The 22,720-nt window shown below is 30.5% G+C and overlaps 1 protein-coding gene and 1 long non-coding RNA gene across 3 annotated transcripts; both read right to left on the reverse strand.

Annotated features, from left to right (window-relative positions):
- Positions 1–4,095: 4,095 nt before the first annotated feature.
- LOC121127780 (uncharacterized) lies at positions 4,096–9,645 on the reverse strand. Of its 2 annotated transcripts, none has more exons than XM_040723264.2 (5): positions 9,305–9,645; positions 8,584–8,935; positions 6,014–6,695; positions 5,705–5,935; positions 4,096–5,464 (listed from the first exon to the last, which is right to left on the reverse strand). In XM_040723264.2, the coding sequence occupies exons 2-5, from the start codon at positions 8,852–8,854 to the stop codon at positions 5,266–5,268; spliced, it is 1,383 nt and encodes a 460-aa protein (XP_040579198.1). In that variant the 5' UTR covers positions 8,855–8,935; positions 9,305–9,645; the 3' UTR covers positions 4,096–5,265. The 2 variants fall into 2 exon arrangements, with proteins under 2 accessions (XP_040579198.1, XP_040579199.1); XM_040723265.2 differs by having other exon boundaries at positions 8,584–8,932; positions 9,305–9,566.
- Positions 9,646–19,510: 9,865 nt separating this feature from the next.
- Positions 19,511–22,186, reverse strand: LOC139907018 (uncharacterized). The gene is made up of 2 exons (XR_011783318.1): positions 21,159–22,186; positions 19,511–20,848 (listed from the first exon to the last, which is right to left on the reverse strand). It is a non-coding gene; the product is annotated as an uncharacterized lncRNA (long non-coding RNA).
- Between the last annotated feature and the right edge of the window lie 534 nt (positions 22,187–22,720).

The following is a 22,720-nucleotide window of genomic DNA, read 5'->3' on the forward strand; positions in this document are numbered from 1 at the left end:
GGTTAAGGTTGCATTAAATGAAATTAAATATGATATTTTCGACGGATATGATTTAATATAATTAATCATCAGTTAAAATTCATTAAAAATAACCTACACAGAACAACGATCATCAATTTTATAAATAACATCTTTATGCTCTTTAAAACCAATAAAAACGTTTTTATTTGATGATCCCATAAGAGAAAACCATCTTGTAGCCAAATTATGCCTCATCCTTTGAGGAACCACAAAATACATATAGAGATAAATATGAACTGTCATTTGCAAATATTTGATCTTTATAAAATCCATGGAAGCCAGAAATAGGTATAAACATTATTTAGTCATAAAAAATATCAAAAATGAATACCAAATATGTTATTGTCATTACTTTTCCTTAAATTGGAAATATCTTCGGAAAATAAAGACGGCAATTATGACTAGAGATCCAAATCTGTCCAAAAAAAGAATTTAAATTTAAATTTCTTTTTACGGAAGCACAGGGATGCCCTTCACATACGAGACTTATAAGAAACGAACTAATATATTTTTATGTCTCGTTTGAAGGTGTAAGCAGTTATTCTTAATTTGAAACAAGTGGTCAAACGGTCAGTTAAGAAAATTTATCAGTCAACAGTCAAAAATAAATAATAGAATAACTCCTAGCTTAAAATACAGGAGTATTGCTCCATCTTTTTTACCCTTAAGGGACTCATACACCATAAATATCGTCATAGTTTGCAAGTTTAATACTAGCCCAACTAATATCTTATGATTTAATTTATCTATGCATAAATATATCTATATGCATTTATAAAACAATGACTCTAGTAGATATTTCAAACTATTCCTATGCCATACACAATAACAGATACTCCATTTAGTGATTTGACAACAAAGTAAACGTTTTAAGTTACATATAATATGTCTCAATTTGATATCATACATAAACTAATGTAAAATAATATTTACTTAATATACATTAATCTATACACTGTTGGAAATACCTAATGATATCACTTAGAAATTATGTACCTACATATATTTGTGAGAGTTCGAGATGAATGCTCAATGTTTCCACTTTAAGTGAAGTTCAAAAGAGGAATTAAATAAACAAGAGAGAAAATACTTGTCAATTAAACGTCTCTTTTTTGTTTCTCCCTTAGATCCTTAACTAATGTGGAAGCTTAAATAAAACATATACAATTTAATCAAATAGACTCCAAGTGATACAGGTGTCGAGAAACAGGGGAGCATGGGTATCCCGCTTTTTGAGAATTTACAATTGAGGGTTGAGTGCCAAATTGTCGTGTCTCAAAAATTACGGATATTAAGATGTTGCTTAGAAGTTCAATATTTAATGATAATATTTAAACACAGATAAATTCAGACTGTCGAAATGAATTTTTCACATCCATTTGATTATAAAACACCTTTATTCATAATGAAAGAATGGAGAATCCAATCTTAATAATGGAAAGTAAGTATTTAAGTTACGACACTTTGGCACTCACCCCAGGAATTATCATAAAGTCAGGGTCTACATAATTTGATTTCCAAAAAGACATCCTTACCTTAATAGGGCATGAGCAAACTAAAAAAACATATCCGTAGAGTGGTGTGACAGTCTTAGCTTGGGGATGTAACATGCAGCATACAATATAAAAAAATAATTAGTGATGAAAATCCACCGTACTTTTTAGCTCGCCCTCTTTTTAAGAATTGCTAATCTGAAGTATATTTAACTGCTGGGTAGTCAACTTCCTTTCAACTAGATTTAATTTTATTCAAAAACTGATTGAATATTCGACTGTGCTCATAAAAGACAGAGAGTCAACTTGAGGATTTGTTGCAGAGTTATAATTGACTTATAAGTCCTTTTTGGACTCAAAGTAGAATTAAGGATCGACTTTGGAATAATTATTACTTATATATAATCCCCTTGCAAGATATGGACCGCACAGCTGATCTCATGAGACGCCATGACAGCTAAACTGCTCTCCTTCAAAATATTCTTCAAATTGTCAGGGTTAACATGTCGATTTTTGATTGATACGCAAGATTTTCATCACAATAAATAATATTATCACCCAGGGAGTTGTATTTTTTAACGTAAGACCGCGTCACTCTCTGTCGTTTTATTTACAAACTATAAACTAAACTAGTAAACAACGTCCGTGCCCCATTAGAGAGGGTTTTAGGGGGAGAGGATGAATATTTTGAAATGAGTCAAATTTGAGATTAAATCTGACTCATTCTTGTTTAATTACAATATACTTTTTTTAATATAAAAAATTGATTTGGATCTTTCTTTATTTTTACTCTGACTCTTAGTTCATATTATTTTTATTATTACCCAATATCCATACTTTATATTAAGTAAGGGAGGCCAATAGTAATTATAGTACTCTTTTGCACAAACATTCTTCTTATTTCCAGAAAATTGACTTAATTTCATGAATAAATAAAAAAGTACCGACACATGATTTAAAACGATGATATGTCCGAACAAATGAGAACAATTCGTCACCCAACATATGGCAACCAAAAATTAAAAAAAAAAGAAGATATATCTACAGTTATTTGCCCTTCCACATATAAAAACGGAGAATGGAGCCTGGGTTATACATAGGCCTTTTTTAGCTAAAAAACAAAAACAAAATTATGATTCAATGAGAAGGTAAGAGTATTTTAATAATTAAATATGACTTGAAACCCACTACAAAATTAATCTAATAAATAAATTTCAATCAAAATGATTTTCAAAAAATGACCGTTGGAAGACGGTCAATACTCTTGGGCGTTAGTAGTCATACCATTTACTTCTCGAAATAGTTGGGTTATTTTCATCAATAAAAATTTGTTCATAGATGAATGTTGTTTTTAAATTGAATTGTACTCAATGAAAATATGGCAAGAGTATCATTGATTATTATAAATTCTTGTTCTAAGTTACTTATCGAATATTCCTTCTTCGTATAATTGTATTCAACGCAACCTTGAAATTCATGTCTTTCAGTAAGGTTTCGTGAATTGTGACACTATATTTATTATTAAACGTTGCGTGAAAATAAATAATAAATCTTGAGTTTTTGTTTAAATTTAGCTACTTCTTTGGTGCAGATGTAACGAAGGAAAATTAAACAAAATCCATGTACTTGGAGAAAAATGAGTTTTACACCATAGTTATTTTATCCAAAACAACTTCCCACTCACTCTTTCTAAGAAATAAACCTAATTTTTCAATATCAAGACCATGGTGAGATGGTTTAAACTCTTTAAATAACCTAGTACAACGAGAATGGATCAAGTATATGTAATATATGATTGAAAGCCTTGAACTCGTCATACTAACTTAAAAATTACACATACACACTTATGATAAAATTCAAGTATTCATGGGTACTGAATGTATGTACAGCACGTCGTTACCTTTATTCCATCATGCAAACTTTTCTCCTAAAAGAAACAGAAAAAGGCCAGAAATCATCTGGGTAGTTAGACAAATAAGTAAACCATATCAACTGCTTATGTACTCCCAGACTATTGCTGTCATATTATATCTTCACAATGAATATATAAATTGCATCTATATATTTCGTAATACTAAAATCCTACATAGTATTTTATTAGATACTGTATTATAATATAGCTTACTAATATTTTATTAAAATCCTAGATATACTTTAGTAATTGTGTATGATAGCTAAAATTTCTTCTTAGAAATAATAAAATGACAAATAAGACGAGAGGTTAATAAAAAATTGTATTCCTGTCCATTTGGAAATGGAATATAAGTATAGAATAACTTAATACTTCGTTTATTTGTCAAAAAGAATAAATTATGAAGTAGCTAGGAAACAATCAACAGCTGCCAACCAAATACCTCGGGGTTTTGTCCGTTAGAGAGGTAACACCGTGAGAGGGATTAAAGGCCCTAATTGAATTTCAAATGCCACTTCCGGAAAAAGAATTATTCATGGAAGTTGAACTTTTGTTGAATCTCTGAAAAATAGAATTCAAGGAATCCCCCCCCCGAAAAAATAAATAAAGATTAGATCCCTTCGTTTGTGGTAATACACAGCTCTATAATATATTACAACTAAGCGGGAATAATTTTGAAAATTTTATTAAACATCTTAACGACACAACAAATCATCAATGTAATTTTTTAAAAAAATCATTTAAATGGTATTATGGAATGTACTATTTAGTATGGAGGAGTCATGAGTTATATAAAAAAATAGCCTCAATGTGATTTTTAAATATAATTAAAGCACTATTGATTACAAAAATAAATTAGCATTAAAGCTTTATCAATGAATTTAAAAATAGAGAGATCGTACTAATTTACATATTATTTTAATTCATTATATTAAAGTTGATATATATAAAAAAATAAGATAAATCAGAATGAATGTTTAACTATATTACGAAAAGCTCGAAATGAATAGAAGAGGGGGGAAATATATATACATTCATTTAATAACAAGGGCAATTATATAACGAAATCATGGATCAGATCTGTAGTTTCCAGCTATCAGTAAACGAAAATATGTCCAAAAAATTGAACATTAATTTGCTGAAGTAAAAAAATAAACAAATAACAAGTGACCATTGGCGATTCACAAACAATTAATATAATTAATAGATATTGCTTCAACTCAGGTTTTTTATCAAAAAAAATAATCAATTTATAACTGGTTGGAAAGCATAAGGGGAAAAAAAGAGTTTATCACAGAAAACACCCATTTAAATAAACAATCTATAAATTATTTACAAATCAATTCAACACAGACAGTGTAAGGTATTTTGTGCCTTATTTCCATGTTCATTCTACGTCCTAAATTTGTTATTCATGCACCAATAATAACTATAGGCACAATTTATTACTTGAATATGGTGGTCATCCAATATCCTCTCCAACAAAGAATTTAACAAACAAACAAAATCATCATTACAAACAGAGTATAATTGTAGATGTTGTTTTCATTATTATTTTTTAAATAAATATACTCCAAGCACAAAAAAACTATACACATACAAATAAGTTAAAGCTCTAAGATGACTAAAACGATATAAAATAATAGTAATTTTTCTAGTAAAGGTAGTACATAGTTTCAATGAAAGAAGTTATCGAGGTACAATGAATCATCCACATTTCTTGTCTGTACAAAAATATTAAGAATAACTCCCTTTCTTTTTTTCTGTATCTTCTTTGAGCAAAAGTTTTATATGCATCGAACATATATGTACTATCAACGATGAATAACAAGAAAGTCCTCAAAGGGATATATTTTCCTTTTCAATAAACGTCCTAACTGCTTCATTGTTGAGTATATTTTGTGAGAGTCTTCCCCTACGACTAGGAGTCCCATAACCCATCGTGGCCAAATAGCTATACAAACGGTCTCTTCGGTGAACCTTTAAATGCTTGGCTAAATGATCAGATCGGCTAAAACGTTTTTCACAAATTTGGCATCTGGAAATAAAATAAAATCGGGGAACTTAGCATACAAAACATCACGTAACCTCAGAGTTTGACACGGCAAAGCAATAAATATTCTTATCAGATGTAGACGAAATTAATCTTTGAACTACCGTATTATTACAGGAAATTTACTTGTATTAAAAGAATTTATAATGAGCATACTTCATAGAATTAATGTCTCAATTAAACTTAATAATGAAGCAAGTGAATACAAAACACGAGTATACACACCTGTAGGGCTTAATCCCACTATGAGATCGTTTATGTCTTGCTAGTTCATCTGATCTAGAGAATCTCCATCCACAATCTCCCCAAGTACAAGCAAATGGTTTCTCTCCCGTGTGACGACGCATATGTGCCTTTAAATGGCTTGATTTAGCATACATTTTTCCACAGCCCAAATGCAGACATGGAAATATTTTTTCTTCTTCACGAATATGAGTTTTTGGGGGTGAATTCTTCCTACAAAGATCATTTAAATAAAATAAATATATATAAGATGAACAATCATAAAAATTAATTAATATAGCAGATACCCACCTTGGAATCCCTGTTCCATGTGCCAAATAATCTTTATCTTCATTATTTATTTTAGGAACTCTATGTTTGCGTTGAGTTTTGACTTTATTGACTTGTCGTTTTCTTGTCTTTGGACGAATCACCTCAGGTACAACAGGTGTAGGGATGTCTTCTTCACAAACAGTCTTTTCATCAGTCACATCACTATCAAAAACACGAAAGGCTCCCTCTTGATCAAAATAAAAGGACTTATTGGTATAGTCGTGACACTCCATATGTCTAGATCCAGAAGATGTGGGAGAAGAAGAGGCAATAATATTCTGTTGTGTCTCTTCCTCATTTCCCTCCTCTTTCTTAACTTCTTCAAATGGCTGAAAAATACTTTCTATCCCCAGGATCTCCTGCTCAATTTGAAATAGCGGACGAGGATCTGAAGCAAAGTGGTTATTGGAAGGAAGAACAAAGGGAGGAGGTGGTTGTGGCTCGTGCAGCACAGGTGGAGGTGGCGAAGTGGAGGAATGAAAGACTGGTTCATCAAATCGCAGAGAATTGTCATTCCAAGATTGATTTAAATTCAACCAGTCCATATCTTCTTTGACGGGCAAGTGGTCATCATCTCTCAGAGTCCAATGAAGCTCAGAAGAGGGATCATGGAGAAGAAATGTATCCAAGGAGTCTAAACTAAGATCCTCTTCTTCTTTATCTGAAATAAGATTTTAATGAGTGCATTTCCAAAAATAAAAAATCAAAGCAACATATTAAATATGAAATACTTTACAATTATGAGAGACTGGATCAAATTTCTTTTATCAAGTTTTTTTTTATTCAAATTTGTTTTTCCTTCTATATTTGGTAAAATTATACCTATGGATATATAAATATTTTGATTCTTTTTTCAGACTTTTATGTACATATCTATAAATACATAGGTCTATGAATTCACGAATATACCTACTTTATAAAAACGTAGTATAAATAAGTAAAAAAAAAATAAAAAATTCTCCAGAACTGCTAATTAAGGACTAATTCATGTATTCAAAAAGCTAAGCAAATTTATTTTCAACGAATTAAAACAATATTATTTATCTCAAACATTTCCACCAAGACTATGAAAGCAAGAGCGTATGCTCCAAATTCGAATGGGTCTCATTAGACCGTTACTTTTTTAATTTTAGCATTGCTTAATTTAATATACCTACCTATATGCGTTAATGTACAATATATCATAAAAACACATTCAGGTATAATTGTACAACCAGGAAAGAGGAGGGAATCATTTATTGTCATGTAATAGCTAAACCCCTACATATGATGTATTCAAATTATTCCACAATAGGTTATATAACTATGAATCACAAATGTAGTGATTACTATTAATATTATGTTAGCAGTATGAACAACACACTCTGTCAGAAAACCATATTTCCCCACTAAAAAATACGGTATTAAATATTAAAAGACCAAAAGCAAATATTACTTATATGGATGATGGAAGAAGCAAAATTATTTCACACATATACTTCGGGAAAACATATTTAACAAAAGACAAATTAACACATTTTATTCTACATATATTTATGATGATGGGGAAAGAAAAATTGTTATTTTTTGTTGTATGTAGAAATAGATTTATCAGTCATCATATTTAAATGCGTTTTCCAGAAATTGCAAATGAAATGAAGCTAAAAGCATGGATGGAAAGAGATCGGAGATTCCTCCTCATAATATAAAGAAACGAATCCCTATGAATGAAAGCTTGAAATGCATTAAGTGTGTGTGAGAGAGAGAGAAAGTTATCTATTATGATATTTGTAAACTAATAACAACAGTCATGAAAGGACATTACACAACTCAATAGACGACCTCTGCACATACATTTGTACGATAAATGATTGAGTAGTAGCAAGTAGTAATTTGAGAGGATGTCAATTCGTCATATCTCTCTTTTATCTCCTTCTCTTGTTTTTTATGCTAGCAGACGTTCTTTCTCTCTCTCTCTCATTCCTATTTTTCGTTTCCTCGGAGCAATTAGGTCAAAGGGCCTCCCCCAACAACTGAACATGCAGAAATTTTATGACTCATGAGAAAATATATGAATGATCTAATGACTCAGAAGCTCCTTCAAAACATTTGTCCGTGTTTCCCCGGAAATCAGCATGACTTTACTATTTACAATATTACTGGGAGCAGTGCATACTAGTGTAAGCCTAGAAAACAAAAACATGGAGCCTTACTTTTGAACACACTAAAATAATACTACCCATCATAGCTCATAAAATATGACCTTGACACCTTGCGAAGTTATAATTAAGCTAACAACACATATTAAGTAAATGATTGGGCCCATTGATTTGATTAACCAACTGAAACAGAATCATGCTTTGCGTTTGTCAGTGAGCGTTGTCAATCAACTAAAAGAAACTTATGGAGTGCATAACATATCTATTGTTCAACTCTATTGTTTCTCAATTTAATATAATATAATATATTAATACATAATATACCTATATTATGTAATATGGGATATATGTGTAGCAGTTAAGGACTAGATCGATGCTTATCATAATAATAATTATTTGTATTTAACCCACCTGTAAGGTTATGATTGCAAAGTACTGAAGGAAAGCTTTCTGGAATGAGAGAGTCCTCAAAATGATTGGAGCCCCAGTCTCCCCTTCCAGATCCACTGTTTTCATCAAAAGATGAGGAAAAGAAGCCAGACTCTCCTGAGAGTGATGAGGGAGAAGAAGGCAAAAGTCCAGTTGATAACCAGGAAAAGTCATCCTCTGCGTTCCCTACTCGTACACCACCACCACCACCACCACCACTAATACTACTCATATCAAGGAAATTGTTCATCATAATTGATAATATGCGTTCTTCTTCTGGGAATTATTCAATATTTATATGAATATTTCTTTTGTAATTAATCGCACAAAACTACTGAAAAACAAGAGAAAGAGAACTATTAATAAATTGTAATTATAGCATGCTAACTAAACGAATATTATTTATTAAATATCTGCTTTTCATTTAAAGAAATTGATAACCTAAAGAGAAAACTGTCCATGTTGATACATAAATGATAAATAAATGCATATTCCACATTCATGAAAAATAGGAAATAAGATAAAAGTTCTTCCCAGAGAACTTTTTCAGATTCCCTTCCTAATCTTTTTTTCTTTTCTCTTTCTGTCAGCTTCTTACCACCAAGAAGGACAGAAACTTTCAGTTCCAAAATGTAGTTTGTTTTCATTTTGCATGAACATTTGACATACTCGTAAATAGTAAAAACAATTCGTTAGGACTTACTTTGATTATCCACTTTAATGCCTATAATTATACAATAAGTGTCTGCAGCGAGAGAGGAAGGATTCACAATTCATCATCAACATCCTTGTTACTTCAAAAGGGTATTACCATATTATTTATGAACATGAATTACGTAGGATACTATTACATTATGTGGACAACAAGAGTTAACAAAGTGGAGTGAAGCAAGTTTAAAAAATCGCGTACAACAAACGGTTTCGGGTTCTCCCCCAAACTCCGACTACTGACATAACAATACTGAGGAGCTTATGATTAATAGTATATAATATTTTCTTTCTTTTTGGATTACACACTCAGAGCGTTCTCCTGCTATTATGTATATCAGTATGCGTGCGTGTCTGCCGTGGTGTGAGCGTTGGAAGATGATAAGAAATTCATATTAAATAGTTGGTACTTGTAGTACTTGCTATTTAAAATACTTAAAACATACAAATATATTAATAAGTAACATTTATGACTGAGAATCCATTAATTAGGATTTTGAAAGCTCATTAGTAATTCCTATAATCAGAAAAATAAAGGGGATTGCATAGGTTGCGAGAATAATAGCAAACAGATGTCAAACCTGTTTGCATTGCCTTCTATTTATTTGTAGGTATATATAAATTATTATTAAGAACCATGTCATTCGGTTTGATATATCATACAATGCAGAGAAGAGGAATTTGCTGCACCTGTTTCATTATATACTAAGGATTAAGGTATGATAAATCCTTGCAAAGACTACTAGAGAGAAGGACTGGGCACTGAGTTGAGTCAACTGTTGACTGTAGTCCTTTTGCTTCATCGCTCATTATTTTTTGTGACGTTATAAATGTGACTAACAATGAAGGAAAAATAATAAGTGAATTAAATGTCAGGACTCCAGTCAACAGCGGTCTCCAGTTCTTCTCTGCACTTAGTCCTTGATCCTTGATATCATCGACTCATGAATACCCACTTTTCTTTATTTCTCTATAATTATGAACCATACCCTTTAGGTAGATGCATGGACATAATATTTAACAACGACTCTTCTTTGGATGTGGACTAGTTAATGTATTTATTGAATCAAAGGTTTGAACTTTGAAGAGGAGAAAAATTGATATGCATTTCTAATTTTAATTTAAAAATTACTTCATAAATATAATTATCATTGGAATGGCAGAGATACTTAAACATGTTTAATATTGATTAATTGATTTTTCCAATAAATCTATAGACGAATAATATCTTTTTTTTTCTTATGAATTTACTAGGTTCTCGCCTATTGTCTTCAAACAGCCGATAAAATTTGATTTATATGCAGCAATGAATTACTTACATATGATTCGAATAATGCAGGTGAAATTACGTAACAGCTTAACAGTTATTAAATATTGTTATGGTTTACTAACCCAACAAATATTATATCGAATACATCATTTCCTTTAAGTTATTTTTTTAAGTGATGATGAAACATTTAATATATTATCTTCGATATCATCATATGTACGTTCTGTTAAATGTGTTACCCTAATTTAATCCTGATTTAACTCTTACTTATGGCGTAGAGTTACATCTATTTTGCTAACAATTTTATAGTTTCACGAATGAGAGTCTCATCCTTGATTACGGGAAGGATTTTTTCTTTTGCCATTTAGTTCTCAAATAACAAATACCAAAAGAATGACATAAATGTAAAAATTTTAAAATGACCAAAAGACTTCGCAATTGCAATTTATAGCAATTAATTGATAAACCACATATTTAGGAAATATTATTAAATATACCAAAGGGAAATGATCTATGTAATATTACTAGTACGAATTGACACAAGCCTAATATGTAATTATAGGTACTTTATGTGCATTTAAAAAGCCCTATTTCTAATGCCTTTGATACTTGAGCTATCACTTTAAATTTAGCAATGATATAGGGAAGGATCTTGGAGGTAGGTAGATATCTATATAATTGATTGCAATTAAAAGGTCGCATAAATATGAGAAGTACATAATATTTAACATCAATGATAGAAGAACACTCTTTTGATATACATTTGTTATCACCCCGTTACCTTTCTTGTAACCGCAAGCATTTCTCTAATAAGAAACAGGAAATAAGGTCCCGAAATCTTCCCATCTAGTTGGTGAATTGTTGTTATGAATTGTTCGCAACTTAATTAAGGCTCATTCAAATTCAAACCAATCACCGTTAAGGACTCTGATAAGATGAAAAGTAGCAGAAATAACGAGGTTTGACAACCAAATACAGTTTAAATTCTTATGTTAGTGAAGTAACACCCTGATATGTTTATGTAATTAGTCAAATGAAGACTTGAAAAGTTATAACTCAATGATAATTATTAGTAAAATCATTTACAAATGTATTAACTATGCACCATGAGTACTATTAAGTAAGTAATTCTTATCTATAGAGACGCATAGATGACAAATTACAGAGCATGTTTGAAATGTTGTTCATTTCTCAGAAAATGTATGTATCTATGTTTTATTTTTAAATGAAGCTCACCCAATCACCACTCTAATAAGCATACGTACACACCAAAGAATACGAAGATTATTTGCTCTTTGAGTAAAAATCTTTTTTTTTTCTGAGCATTAATTCATGGAAATGATGATGAGGAGTACCTAAATGAAAATACATTATTATAACTTGCATGCATGCATACAGGGAAATTTTTGGATATGAAGTACATACATTATGTAATTATGAGATTGATTCGTTTTTTATAATAAGGTATTTAATTTCATTAACATAGTTTCACGAAAGGTAATTCGATTTTAATTAATATTGTAGTTTTAATATTGTACATGCAAAATACGTAGATAAAAGAATCTCTTAGATTTTTTGACTATTATTATTATTCCATCACATCCCCTTTTACTTTGTTCGTGAAGAAGATAAATAATTCATTTTTTTGCGGAATCACTCTATGGTAATTAAGTAATTGCATGGCATAGTCCAGTTTCTGACATCCACACATATGTAATCCAAAATGGACTGAATATTCTTATAGGTGTAAACCAAATGAAGACCTGTATTCGAGTCCATCTTTAGGAGCTCAAGTCAAGGCCGAGTCCTCAAGCTCACAGTCCCAAAAGCATATTGTTCTGAGTCTACAATAAATTGCTCAAATTCAAGTGTGGATTCAAAGCCGGTTCTAAGGGGACTTTAATTCACTTGGGGTCATTTTAAAAAAATAAGAAAAGGTCATACAAAATAAATTATTATCTGAAAAAAAAGTCATACAATTAAATATCTCTACCATTTATTAAAAAAGCCTGCATTATATTATTATTTTCGAAAAACATCATTTGCAAAAAAACGGCACTGCATTTAATTTTCTAAAATAGCTATTCTCTTTAATCAAATTGAAAAAAAAGGAAATATAGAAAAGGCCCTCACACATGTATCCTTGCCCAGGTCACATTCATACCAAAACTGGCCCTGACTACACTATTCTCAAAAATGATAAATTAGTAAACAGATTTCTTGGTGGATCCTCGGAATTTATGTATAGAACAAGTCAAAAAAATGTCTTGTAAGTATTTGAAAAAATCCTGTATTTTTCCAAGTAATTTGTTTAACATAAATTTTGTAGATTTCAAAGTGTGTTTTATATTATATATGATTTATTGGTTATACTGTTCTATCTTTTTAGTCATATCAACTCAAATTATATATTAATTATTGTAAATAGAGCAGGACAAATATAGACAGGACAGGATATATATATATATAAAACAATCCCTTAAATTAATCTACTTTTATCTATAAAATGACTAGATATGAATTGAATCAAAAGTGAAGGGATCCCCAAATTCCCGGTTTGGGGGAAGTTTTTTCACCTGCACAAATAAATGTGAATATAAAAGCGGAAGAAGGGCTGTGAATCCCACTGATGATATCCGAAATAATTTATCTGCAGAATCAATCTTTTAAAATGTGTAATTTCAATTCCACAAAAATTATATATTTAAAAAAAAAAATGTTTATTTAATCAAAGAATTTGAGTGGAATAATGAGTCTATAAATACTTTTTATTCTTATACTAAATCGAGGATATATTTTTGTAAAGTAATTAACTGTTCAAATTATTTATCAGGTAGTCCCTATGAAGATATTTTTTCTTAATCTTTTGAATTTAGATATTATGATACTTATGCTCTACTGATGCAGACGTGACTTTGTAAGGTTTGTAGACGAAGGTGGATAATTATTTATTCAGAACTCAGGTCCAATAACATGACATGATCTTTATTGTATATTGCTACCTTTCACTATTAGTCACTTATTCCCAGGTGTAGGACACACTCCAATACCAATAAAGAATTATTCACAGATTAACAATAAACAATGTGTATTTGACCAATGAACGTTTAAAATACTAATAAGGAGCAAGATAATTTGAAAAATTAATAATTGACAAAAAATATAGGGTAAATCTCTTAAGTGTGGAATAACATTGTAATAAATACATTGTTTCTATGTTGTTAAGAGGCTTTGGGACCTCCATCTCCCGCCCTTAAATTTTTATCTATGGTTCCTTTAAGAATATAATTTATTAAGTTCTTATTTCTTAATCCAAACAAATTGCTAAAACTCGGTAGTAAGAAAATTATTTCCTGACATTTTACCCAGGAACAACTTCTACCTTGGGCATTCGTCTTCCTTTCCTCTCCAATTTAACCTTGAGAAATTCATGGTTAAATATAATAATGGAATATTTCATTATTTGTTGTTTTGTTCGAGAAAATTTAGATCAACTACTAACTATTTGAACATATGCAGTGGAATTCCGAGTGCTTTTAATTTGAACCACTTCACTTCAAAATCAAATATTTGATTATTCTTGAACAAAGTACTAAGCTCAGTTAGTATTCTTAGCTCGTGTATAGGTAAATATTGGAAATAATCGATATTGAATGTAAGTGTTTTAATTTAAAAATTGTTCGAAATCCAAATATTTCCCTAAGTTATTTACTATTATAAATACGTGTGGGAATTTTTAATTTTTAAAATTATGTAACTTACTTCAAGATTCATAATTATAAATGCTTTACTTAATTAGAATGTTTTAATTTAACAAGAAATAACGAATCAATGTGTTGGAGGCAGTGTCAGTTTTAGAGGGCCCCAAGCCCCGCTCTTAACTGGGGCTAATTGTTGGGAATAATTTTGTAAAAAAATAATTTTTTCTGGAAAAATAGAGAAACAGGAGGTAAAATGTTCTAGAAAGTAGAATGTTGGGAGGTAGTTATCCAAGAGGTAGGTGTTCTATAATCCTACAGTATCTCTCTTCAAGTAAGGTTCCCTGAAAAAAATGATTAATTACGAAGGAAAATGTCTATCTTCACGTTATGCAATTTGAATCTGTATATTAAGTTTTGATGATGAACCTTACATTTAGCATTAATGAAATAGTATTAATATTTAATAAATAATCATAAAAATATATTCAAATCCTATATCTCTTTTTAATTGGTAAGCCTGGTGTATGTGTGTAAGGGAGGGGGTGATTATTTATGCCAGGGTTGCCTTACTATTACAATCAAAGGTCCAATTAAACAAGTTTCAATGTATACTAAATAACTCAAAAGGGTCATGACTCGGACTGATTGTTGAGTAACATTGTTATATACTATCACAGGCGCAAATTTTAGGGGACATATTGGACACTTTCCCTTGGCTCCGTTCTTGACTGGTGGCCCGTGTTGAATATATATATTGAAAAGAAATTTCTGAAAAATGGATATAAAAAGGATTGACCATTATTTTAAAAAGAGTCATTCTAAAAGTAAAATTAAATACTAATTTATTAAAATAGGCATACGATGGTTTTACATATTTATTATAAAAAAGGCCGCTCAAGAATGGCCCCATTTAATTTTCTAAAACAGTTATTTTTTTAAGTGAAATTTTGGGCCCCACACATTTATCTTTATTTACACTAAAACTGGCCTCCCCCCATCTCTCAGTTGAATGTATCTTCCATAACTTTTCAACACCCCTGACTGATGCAGAATTTTATTGACTTTTTCAACGCTGAAATTGATGAACTATTTTAATTGATGTAGTATCCTTCATGAAGTAATGTAGGGGGAGGGGGTATAGGGGTATAAATGTTACTGACTATTATCAAGGAAAGAAACATAACACGAGACAAGGAGGAAAATACGTCATTAAAATCTTTGACATTTTGAAAATAACCCTAAAACGTTATCTATCTACGAAATATGGTCTCTTTGTTTGTACGCAAGGGATTGATAAGAGCTAAACTGAATGTTTTAAGCATCTACATACATACAACGTTTCAAACACATACATACGTCGTCATACTCACAACGGAATGAGGATCGACACCCTCAAAAATTTAAATTATAATAATTAACAAATTATGAGGAATGTAAAATAATAGCAATCATCAACTTTGTTATCAGGAACATTTTTCATGAAAATTAATACAGATTGAGTATAGAAAATATAAATAAAAAAAAGTACGTTCATATGTATACGTTAAATGAGGAGTGAGTAATTTGAGATGATGTGAGCACCACTTTGAGTATTACTACTCAAAGTATGGGGGCTAATATTTTAGGTATATACATATATTTTGTGTCTAGTTATGTACCTACAACTAAGTACAACAAAGGGGAAAAGGTACTATTGAGTTTCTTTTGTTTGTTTTTTCAATAAACATTTTTCTTTTGAACATTCACGTCGAGCTTTTTTATCTATCCACTCGCAACTTCAACTATCAAAAGGGAAACTTATGGTATGGGGCTACATCCCACTCCCTACGGATGTCCCTCTATGATTGCTAGCCTTTTGTATTTTTCTAGTAGCTAACTGTTAATTATTATTATATAAATTGAATCAATAATTTTATCAATATAATCATCAATGATTGAGTATGAAATGACTTTAAAACGAAAGCCCTTGATTGATACACAATTTATTTTGTGGGGACACAAAATATAATTTGAGTGGAATCAAGAAAAGACAACTGAAACCCAATGCATGATATGTTTGCATGACACGCCGGCGAACAGATTGACAGCTCTTGACGATGAAGGTCATGTCCATGGCCTACTATGTTGTCATGATAGCAGCTCGGAGTGAATCCAAATTTGAATGAGAGGTGGAATAGACATTTTTCTTCAAGGCGTCCCAAACTGGAAATTCCTGGGAGTTGAGTTCAGGTATAGAGGAGGGCCACATGGAGGCAGGCCAGAAGTCATCAATATTGTTGCTGAATAAGTTTTGGTTCTTCCTGGATGCATGGGGTTGTAATGGACTTCTTGATGTTGTAGGCAGTCCAGATAGAGTTGCCAATGGCCGCTGAAGAGATCACACACGATTTGCCTTTCTTTTTTATCTTGTTGCTCCGACATTTCTACTGCCTTAAAGATATGGGATAAAAACAAAACTTTTACATTTTTGTCAACTGTCGTTTGGTTGTGTAATTAGACCTCGAAACCAAAAATAACGGAGATACAATAGTAATTAAATGCTTCTGCAAGTTATGGGCCCCACTCTGTAAAAAAATTAACTGATTGATAATAATTCTTTGTCCTTGTCATTATAAAATTTATTTCAATTTCAATTGAGTAAACTCATGAAAATAGCTGCTGTATGGAGAATACGCAGCATTTTTGTTTATTTCAAAAAGATAGTCGTGTTTGCATGTGATTGTCTCTCAACCTATCAACTATTTCCAATGAAGTGATTATCCTTGAAATTACTCTATTGATTGAATAAATTATAACGTAATTAACACTTGCACCATGTTGATAAGAATAGCTACGATAATATGTATATTCGATTTTGCTCAATATCCAGTTATTTCAGAAATACAATTTTGATTTAACTCATAGCATACAAAGAAATATGTACTTTATTTGAGTCAATGGCAATATCACACAATGTCATTCAACCTTAAAAGAATTCGGCACCTTTATAGTGAAAATATATTTTCTTTTCAGAAACCCTTACTCTGGCTGCGTGATAATAATACAATTATATAGATGTGATGACTTAGTATTGCAGGAAGTATATTATAAAAAAATGTCTAAATAAAAATGTATTTGCTGAAGTTGATAACATTTAAGAGAAAGAAAAAATAAAGTTCAATGGCTTCTAATCTTGATTCGAACAAAAGCTACATAAGTTTATTTATAGTTATAATAATATATAAAGTATACATGGGTTTATGGAAAAACGTGGAAGCCTATTGTTATATTTGAAAAAAAAAACAAAAACCCTGAGTGATATTTTATAAGAATGAAGGAAATCCTTAATAACAAATCAATTGAAATTCATATCTTAGAGCGGTAAAACTATTTATATATAAATTAACATTCATGATCAGGGTATGAATGACCACACGGAGTGTTAGTTGTAGGTAATCTTTACTCATACGACACATGCTAAGAGGAAACACTCTATTATCATGTCAAATTGATCATCATAAAATGATCAATACAATTGTAGAAGGATAAATGAGTGATGTTCATGTTTTTAATTCGTTTTTGAGTAGCTGAACGTTTAAAAAAAAAAAATGAGGTTCAGAAATCATTAAAACACTTCGGAGTACATACTTTCGGATTGTTTCTCCTCTTTTTTTTTAATTGATTTTCTCGATTTTGTACAAGCATGGCAAAAAGATCTTCCCTAAAATGAACAGACCTAACGACCAGTGAAGGACAAGTTACCTTATCTTTTTAACAAGTTAAGTTAAAGCTCATGTCGATATCTATAAGAATTAAATATTTAAGTTAAAGTTAATTTCGAGTTTAATTTTTGTTACTAGTTAATTTTAAGTTAATTAACTTTAGAGTAATTTAAGGTAAATTAACTCACCCAACCTTGGTTAAGTTGGAATTAATTTCGATATTAAAATAATAATTATTTAAGTTAGTTCATTGATAAATTTATCAGAAATGTATAAAAAGATTATTCGGGCAATGTCTATGGCTGGGATTTTCTTTACATACAATTAAACGATCAAGAAAAAAATACAGATTCAAACTCCCAACAAGTTCTGTTTCGAAGCAAAAAAGCAATGCAAGAAAAATTAACTAATTAAATGGAGACTAAAGAAGGCTAAAATTTTATATTTTTGAGTTTTATGTAATTTTAAACTATATGTAAAATTATAAAAATATCGGAGATAATATAAAAACGATTTGTAATGGGATGATCCAGTTACAAAGTTAGATGAAACAGATATTATTGACAAAGTGTTTAACTAAATTATTGGAGAACTAACGGTTATTTCAAGACAGTCTTTTTTAGTATTCAACTGAGAATAAAAAAAATAATTTAACTTTAACTAAATAACTTAATAAAGTTGAGTTAAGGTTAAGATGATGTAGTTTAAAAAATTAGCTAGTTAAGTTAAAAGTTGATTTTGATTTAAAAAAAATAACTAGTTAAGATAATACAGTTTAAAAAATTAACTAGTTAAGTTAAAAGTTAATTATATAATCTTATTAACTTATCTAATTTAAGTTATGCTGCGTTAAATTGCCCAATTATGATAGCAACAAGCTCCTGAGCGAGTGACTCTTGTTTTCAATGACAAATTCGGCTTCGGCCGCAGTTTGAAATTTATTCTAGGGGTAGGAAAAGGCCCCAGAGTTTTAAATTTGTTCTAGGAGGGGAAAGGATTTTGCATTTTTTATTTATTTATTTTAATGTATAATTTGACACTTTCGACAAAAAAAAATTTAAATGGTTTTTTTTTTCATCTTTCTTACATTTATTATGCAAATTCATTTCGAATTAAAAAAAAATCTTATTAAAATTTTAAAAATTGCATTAATAAATATCTTCGACTAAAAAATGAACGAATAACCAAAAAAAAATCATATATGTAAACTTTTGAGAAAATGAACAGTGCATTTTCATGGACATCATAATTGAAGGTGAGCCCATCTTGGGGATTCATAGCCTGATATCTATACTAGATGAAATGAACAAATTTCCAATAAACCTTGATTAAAGTCAATCGAATGGTTTTTAAAATAATAAAAAAATAACACCTGAATTGAGTACTCCTTGATGCCAATGGTAAACAGTAATATTTGAATTAAATCAAAGTAATATGTACCGAAAATTCTCATGAAATGGCTATATATATATTTTTTTTTTGATCGATTAAAGATGAGAAAAGTAGAATAATCGTAGAAAAATGTCAAATGATTTCCATTGTAATTTTTTATTTCATTGAATAAGATTGTATCACGATGTAATAACATATTTTAAATACATTTTAGGATCTGATATATAATAAAACTATACATTAAAGGGATACATTTTTGATACTTTAATTTGTTGGTTCCATTTTGACAATATCCAATAATTCACTAATTTCCTTAATATTAATGAAAAAAAAGATTTTAATTCATATAAAGCTTGGTTATTTAAGCCTCCAATATGAGAATATACTCAAATATACAGAAAAAGTGTAAACGGATCCAAGCCTAATAATAAAGATGCAATTCCATTTGGAAGCTTACATGATTAAAAACGACTTAAATCATAATATGACTCAATGCTGCGTTTTAGGAACATGTAAATACATAAATCATTATTAGGAATCAATATTGAATCTTCTTCAAAACAAATTCACATATTTGATGTTTTTAGAACCGGTGCACCATTTCATATTTTCTAAGTAGTTCGTGAGGTCAAGTCCAAAATATGATAATACTGTTTAGACGCATGTATTTTTTATTTGAATATTATGTATGTATTTAATACATACAAAAACATGACGGAATCTGATTAATAATTATAAATAGTTTTGTAGAGACTCATATTTTGCCTTTTCTTCCTTCTTCATCAAATTGGCAGTTTGAAAGGTTTCGAAGACATTATTTATTCACTTAGTAACTTCTTATGCAAGAGTATGAATACATCAAAGACCAAGTACGTCTTAGGCCATTCGTTTGTTTATATATATTTTTTAATAGCGTTACCATGTTTCTTTAGACGTTTTGGATCCTCCTCGAAAGGAACACGAATGTGTTCATCTTCATTGTGTAAATATATGAAGATGTTAACTGTATTTTTATTCTTGATTTTAATACGGTCAAGACCTCAGATTTAATGCTGGGGTATGGGTAGTGTCGACGTGGACGTATCGTGTAAATGTTATAATCTTAATTGGTTGATGAGGTTCTGAATAATAACGATGCATGGGAAATATGAATAAAGATTAATTTTGAAAAATACACTGTCCATAACTTTATTACAAGACTGGCTCCAAACGGCACTTTCTTGGGAAGTTTTTATTGATGGAGTATTATTCAACTTAGACTCCAATGAGCCAATTAACCATAACTCCCGATTAGGAGCTAAGTGTCAGTTTCATGAAGAAAGAAATATCACTTATGTTGGAGAACTACAAATGAGATTACAGAGGAATAAATAACTGGATCCTTCAAGACGTAGCAGAAGTTTTCGCAGGAAACATGATTGACAAAGGATTTGCCCCATTTGTTCCATTTTTCATGGTGTTTCGAATGGTGGAATCTAAAAAAATCAGAGATTTCTACATTAAAAAAAAATTGTTAGTGAGAGACGACAGAAAAAGCTCGGTGATATTTCACAAGAAATATGTTCTCATATCATTTGTGACCATCCTATATAGCTTGGGTACTAAATGGTTCAGATATAGACTCCTAACTTCCTCCTTATATAGGAATAAATTAAGGAAAGAAAACATTATCTGTTTCTTTTTTAAGACCTCAGTAGAAACCTCATTTTATCTTCTCAACTAGTATCAAAAAAGGAACTCGATGATACAAATGACACACGAATACAAAGTGGAGGCAACACTTACTATAATTCTTTAGTTAATCTACACCTATATGTCTAAAGAAATCACAATTCCAGTTGAGCTTGAAGAGCGGATTGTTCAATTTATGAACTATATAGACATTTTATTTTTATACCATTCTACTTAAATCTTTTAACAAGATAGAAAAATCATTTTTTTCTAATTTTATATTCAACTGTAACCCTTTTATAGTAACTGTTTGAATGTTTTATTAAATAGATAGTTTCTGGTTTTTTACCTAATTTCAAATTAAGATAATCATTTTATATATGTTAATTTTCTTTTGTACTACGTTTTCAGATACTTATATTTATTTTTATAATAATATAAATAGGACCTCCGGTTTAGAAGGACTATTGTAGGATACATAGCATGGATAAAAAAGACATTATACTACAGGGAGCGGGGATCAAATTGTCGCCAAAATATTTTTCTACAAAAACAAGACAAAATATACATTTTTTAACTTTTTTATTGAGAATTAAAACTATGACGAGCATATAGGTATAGAGTAGCCATTCATTCGATATAATCACCGTTGCCATCAATAACGGCCTCAATACGGCCTCTGAACCGGCCGCAGGCTCTTCTGACCATATCATTATCCATGTTGCCGAATACCTCCTTGATGGAGTCAATCAGGCTGGCCTTGGTGCTATGGGGATGTCTGTTGGTATGTCTCTCGACATAGCCCCAGACAAAATAGTCCAAAGGATTAAGATCGGGAGAGTTAGGAGGCCACAAATCCTTGGTTACGACGTCATAACAGTTCTCGGTTAACCACTGCATGGAGATTTTGGACACATGGCAGGGTGCTGAGTCCTGTTGCCCCACCCAGGGCCTGTCTTCGGCCACCCCTTGGATCCAGGGCAGAACCACCTTCTCCATAACATCCAGGTAGACCTCTGTATTGACCTTTAGACCCGTTTCAAACATGTGGGGAGGCATAACATGACCTTCACTGCTGACCACCCCGAACACCATGACCATTGCAGGGAACTTGGTCTTCATTACCTTCCTCACATGGCTGGTGCAGGTGCGGATCATTGATTGGTTCTGAAAATTAGCCTCTTACCTAATTTAAACCCAATATCATAACGTTATAATAATTAGATATGATTTTGAAAAGACAAACAGGAAATGATCATTAATGGAGGTCTATCTGAAATCACGAAATAAGTATGCACATTTTGGATTATAATATTAGCTACATACATTTCCATCTTGTACATATATAAATCCTACTGAACAAAGTGATATTGTGCTCAACTATGCACATGAATAACCTTTAATGACAAAGAGCATTCTTATTCATCAGGAAGGAGAACTATTAAAATATTTGATTTCTCGCCTCATCCTTTTCCAAGAATTATATACTTACTAAATAATATTGAAACCATTCATCAAACTATGTACGATATCCTCGTTGAAAATGGTTATAATACTGAAGGGGAAAAAACAAAGCATTAATTCATTCTTAAATAATCAAATTAATATCAAAACGATCTTTTGAATTCTATAGAGGAGTCACTCAAATTTTACGAATAAAACATGATATTATTATC

The sequence above is a fragment of the Lepeophtheirus salmonis genome, chromosome 13 (assembly GCF_016086655.4).
Source record: "Lepeophtheirus salmonis chromosome 13, UVic_Lsal_1.4, whole genome shotgun sequence".
Taxonomy (NCBI): domain Eukaryota; kingdom Metazoa; phylum Arthropoda; class Copepoda; order Siphonostomatoida; family Caligidae; genus Lepeophtheirus; species Lepeophtheirus salmonis.

What these genes read in the sequence shown, in the direction of transcription:
- LOC121127780 (XM_040723264.2), bottom strand. Translation starts at nt 8,854, where the DNA reads ATGATGAACAATTTCCTTGATATGAGTAGTATTAGTGGTGGTGGTGGT. An exon ending in CATGGAACAGGGATTCCAAG is followed by an intron (nt 5,936 to 6,013) that starts GTGGGTATCTGC and finishes TGATCTTTGTAG; the next exon opens with GAAGAATTCACCCCCAAAAA. An exon ending in AGTGGGATTAAGCCCTACAG is followed by an intron (nt 5,465 to 5,704) that starts GTGTGTATACTC and finishes TTTTATTTCCAG; the next exon opens with ATGCCAAATTTGTGAAAAAC.